Consider the following 4,337-nt stretch of genomic DNA (forward strand, 5'->3'; position numbering starts at 1 on the left):
GTGATTTTGAATCCTTGACACAACTGGAAGGGCTGGAGAGACTGTAGCCCAGCACTGCATATGTTCTACTGTGACACTGCAACACTTCCAACATTCCCATCAATTCCCCATGGGAAACTGTTTCCTGCCCAATGCTACAAAATGGCATGCTATTTTGGGCTGCATTAATAGAAGTATAGCTTCCAAATCGCACAAGAGGAGGGCAGCCGGGATGATCAGGGGTCTATGAGGCAAGACAGAAAGAACTGGGCATGTTTAGCCTGGAGAAGAGAAGGGTGAGGGGAGACATGATAGCACTCGTCAAATACTTGAAAGGTTGTCACACAGAGGAGGGCCAGGATCTCTTCTCGATCCTCCCAGAGTGCAGGACACGGAATAATGGGCTCAAGTTAAAGGAAGCCAGATTCCAGCTGGACATCAGGAAAAACTTCCTGACTGTTAGAGCAGTACGACAATGGAACCAGTTCCCTAGGGAGGTTGTGGGCTCTCCCACCCTAGAGGCCTTCAAGAGGCAGCTGAACAACCATCTGTCAGGGATGCTTTAGGGTGGATTCCTGCATTGAGCAGGGGGTTGGACTCCATGGCCTTAGAGGCCCCTTCCAACTCTGCTATTCTATGATTCTATGAATCTAGAGCAGAAAGTGGGGGAGAGAATCACAGGCTGTGTCCCTGCTGTTCTCCCCCAGACATAGAATGGAGGGGACATAGAATATGAGTCATAGGAGTAAAATAATCATAATAATCATAATGTTTATTTAAAACATTTCTTGGCCACCTTTCAGGGCAGAAGCTCTCACAAGGCATCTTACAACAATAAAATACATAAGAACAGTTAAAATGTTAAAAGCCATAAAAACATAAACACAAGAAAGTTACAATACAGCTCCCGTGCTGTGTAGGCCCCTCCCCCTATTATGACCGGGACCCTTAAATCGCATTTCTTGAAGCAAGCTGTAGACCGCCTCAGCTTGGTCCACTTCAAAGTCTTCCTGGAACCTCCTTGCCAGCTCCCTCAGTCTTATCAGCAGCTGCTTCCACTCTGCCGGATGGTCCCCTGGGACTCTGAAGCACGCCTTGTACATCTCCAGTGTCATGTGGGTCAGCCCCTTCTTGTGGAGGAGGAAGTCCCCCCAGTGCAGGTAGACGGCCTGCTGGCATCGCTTGCTGAGACTCGGGAGTTCCTCCATCAGGTTCAGATAAATCTCTTCCTCGTAAGCAGGGGACCTTTCTCCATACATTTTAGCCAACTTCAACCGGGCAAACACCGATGGAGGATCTGCTTCCAGACAAAGTTTGAAGCTCTTGATCGCAGCTGCAACCATTTCCTCTCTCTCTTCCGGTGGCGCTGTCTCCATCAGTTTCATATAGCAGAGGCCGAGGTCATAGTGAAGGAGGTGGTAGCTGGGAGCCAGGTCGATGCCCTGCTTCAAGATGGAGATGGCTTGGGACAGGGATTGCGTCTGATAAACCTTGGCGGCAATTCTCAAGACTTCTGGGTTGCGGCTGTTCTGGACAGCATCCTCAGCGAGGCGGCGTGCTCTCTCCAGATCTGTATATTGAAGCAATCTCGCCAAATACACTTTGGCTTCAGCATTTTGGGACTGGCAATCAGTGACCTCTCCCAGCAATCTTTGAGCCTCTGCCTTGTCAAAATCACTCCATGAGTGAGTCCAGGAAGCGAAGACGGAGAAGGCCAGACCTGCCTGGTATTCCTCATTGGACGCATCTCCTTCCAGGGCCATTCGGAAGCACTCCGTGGCCTCCATCCCATTCCGGAAACCCCCGGCCAGGAGGCACCAGCCTTTCTGGGCATGGATTTCAGGGATCAGAACAGAATACGGCTCAGAGCTGGACAGGGACTGGCAGATCTCATGAATCCTGCCCAGGTACAGCTCCACCATGTGGTAATTGTTCAGGTGATAGTAAATCCAGGCGTAGTTCCCGTACGCCACCAAGGCCTGGCGGGAGAAGCTGGTCAGATGGTCCTGTCTGAGCACCTCCTCTGCTTCCCGGAGGCTGTGCAGAGCCTTGTCATAGTGCCCTTGCAGGTAGTGCAGGTACGCCTTCATGGCAATGTAGGTGCTGCGGTTAGGGTACACGGTGTGTTCCACCTGGAGAGCCAGCGTCTTCAGGATGTGCACCACGTCCACCTTGTCCTTGACCTCGAAGTGCCAGGTGAAGTGGCATTGCAGGCTCTGGAGCGTCCCTCTCAGCGGTTTGTTGCTGCGAAGAGAAGAGGCGCCCAGGAAAAGGGTGAGTGTTGGCAGCTGAATGTGATGGGAGGAAAGCGGCCTTGGTCCCCCCAGCCCAGGACTGGCTCTTCCGCCTGGATGTGGCTCCCCCAGGCCTTAGGGGGAGGGAGAGAGAAGAGGAGAGAGATCCCAGACCAGCTAGCTGCAATCTTTTCCAGGGGGGTTGGCAGAGACTGAACATCTCTGCTCTCATAGAATAGTAGAGTTGGAAGGGGCCACTAAGGCCATCAAGTCCAACCCCCTGCTCAATGCAGGAATCCACCCTAAAGCATCCCTGACAGGTGGCTGTCCAGCTGCCTCTTGAAGGCCTCTAATGTGGGAGAGCCCACCACCTCCCTAGGTCACTGGTTCCATTGTCGTACTGCTCTAACAGTCAGGAGGTTTTTCCTGCTGTCTCTGCCATGGAGTCTCCGTAGCCTCCTCAGATGCTTGTGCGGAAGAGGGTGACCAGATACAAAAGAGAGCGCTAAAAAGAGGCAAAGCTCTGGTGCTGCATAACAGCAGATTACAAAACCACTTTGTGACAGTAGCTCCCGCAGGCACAGCAACGGTTTCCGGCTCCTGACGAAGGACAAGCATTCCGAAACGTTGAGCAGAGCACATTTGGATATAAACCAATAAAACAACTTTTACATGATTCCTGAAGCACCAGAGCGAGCCAGCCTCTTTTTAGCGCTTTCGTTACATGGTGCATTTTTTCTCCCTGCACAGTCACACCAGATACAAAAGAGGGCAGGGCTCCTGCACATTCGACTGTTGTGATGAAGAGGGAATTTCACCAGGTGCTGCCTGCGTACAAATGACACCTGCTGAAATCCCCCTTCCAATACACTTGTTAAAGGTGCAGGAGCCCTGTCCTCCTCCTCTTCATAGGGTCACCTTAGCTGTCCTCGACCCTGCAACTCCATGGCTCCACCAGCCCAGCCATTTTCCTCTTTTCAAGTGAGGACTGCCGGGTGGGGGTGGGGGTGGGGGGTCTCATCAGGACTATAACGGGGAGACAAATGAACCCTCAAAAGCAAAACCTGGGACCAAAGCAGAATAGAGCCTGACCCAAAGCATCATAGTGGGCTCCAGAGTCAATCTTTGGGGAGGGGGGGGCAGCCCGGGCAGCCCCATAGTTTGGCACGGGACTCGCTGCTGCTGCTGCCCCCAGCCCCACGTGCCTCCTGGCTCTCTTGAAACCCCTCCACCGGGGTGTGTACTCCGGGCAGGGCTCCTGCGCCTTTTCCAGAGAGGTCAGGAACAGCAGGAATCCTGCAGCCGAAGGGGCCACCGACGAGGAGGCCTTGGATGGTGCGCAAGAGGACACCGGTCAAGGCAGCGTGGAAGGGGGAAAGCTAGCAGGGCCCCGGGGGCCCTCCCCTCCATCCCCGCCCAGGAGCAGCCGCCTTGGAATCCAGGGGAGCGGGGGGGGGTCACTGCAGGCTCCGGGGGTGCCCCCCTCCGCCCCCCTCCCCACCCTCTTAAAAGGGCCACCTGGGCTCAGCCAGCTCCGCTGCACCCGGGGGCCCTCCTGCTCGGTCGGGGACGGGGGGCGTTGGCCTCCCGCCCCCCAGAAGTCCTGCCCAGCCCAGCCCAGCCCAGCCCCGCCGCCCCCTCCTCCTCCTCCTCCTCCTCCTCCTCGGGCTCCGCTCACCTCATCCTGCTGCTTTTCAGTCGCAGTCTTTGTCCGGAGAGGCGATCCCAGGAGGAGGCGGCCGTGCTGCTCCTCGGAGACGCGGCAGAAGAAGGGCGCCCCGGCGGCGGCAGCGGCGGCGGCGTTCGTCTCTCCCGGAAAGTTGGGAAATGGAAACCGAAACTCCAAGAGCGGAGCGCGGGGCCGGGGCCGCCCAGGCTGGTGGGGGCTGGTCTGGCGTCAGCCGCGGGCCAGGCCAGGTCTATCACTCAAGAGGAGAAGGAATAGCAACTGCGGATGAGGATGAGGATGGAATCATAGAATAGGGGAAGGGGCCCACGAGGCCATCGAGTCCAACCCCCTGCTCAATGCAGGAGTCCACCCTAAAGCATCCCTGGCAGATGGCTGTCCGGCTGCCTCTTGAAGGCCACCACATGAATAGCAACTGCATCAGAGGATGGAATCGT

At 55.7% G+C, this 4,337-nt stretch overlaps 1 protein-coding gene across 1 annotated transcript; it reads right to left on the minus strand.

Moving 5' to 3' along the window:
* Window positions 1-730: 730 nt before the first annotated feature.
* On the minus strand, window positions 731-4,027 carry LOC134403551 (interferon-induced protein with tetratricopeptide repeats 5-like). Its single transcript, XM_063133821.1, has 2 exons — window positions 3,892-4,027; window positions 731-2,223 (listed from the first exon to the last, which is right to left on the minus strand). The coding sequence occupies exons 1-2, from the start codon at window positions 3,894-3,896 to the stop codon at window positions 873-875; spliced, it is 1,356 nt and encodes a 451-aa protein (XP_062989891.1). The 5' UTR covers window positions 3,897-4,027; the 3' UTR covers window positions 731-872.
* Window positions 4,028-4,337: the final 310 nt, after the last annotated feature.

The sequence above is a fragment of the Elgaria multicarinata genome, chromosome 9, assembly GCF_023053635.1.
Source record: "Elgaria multicarinata webbii isolate HBS135686 ecotype San Diego chromosome 9, rElgMul1.1.pri, whole genome shotgun sequence".
Lineage (NCBI taxonomy): Eukaryota > Metazoa > Chordata > Lepidosauria > Squamata > Anguidae > Elgaria > Elgaria multicarinata.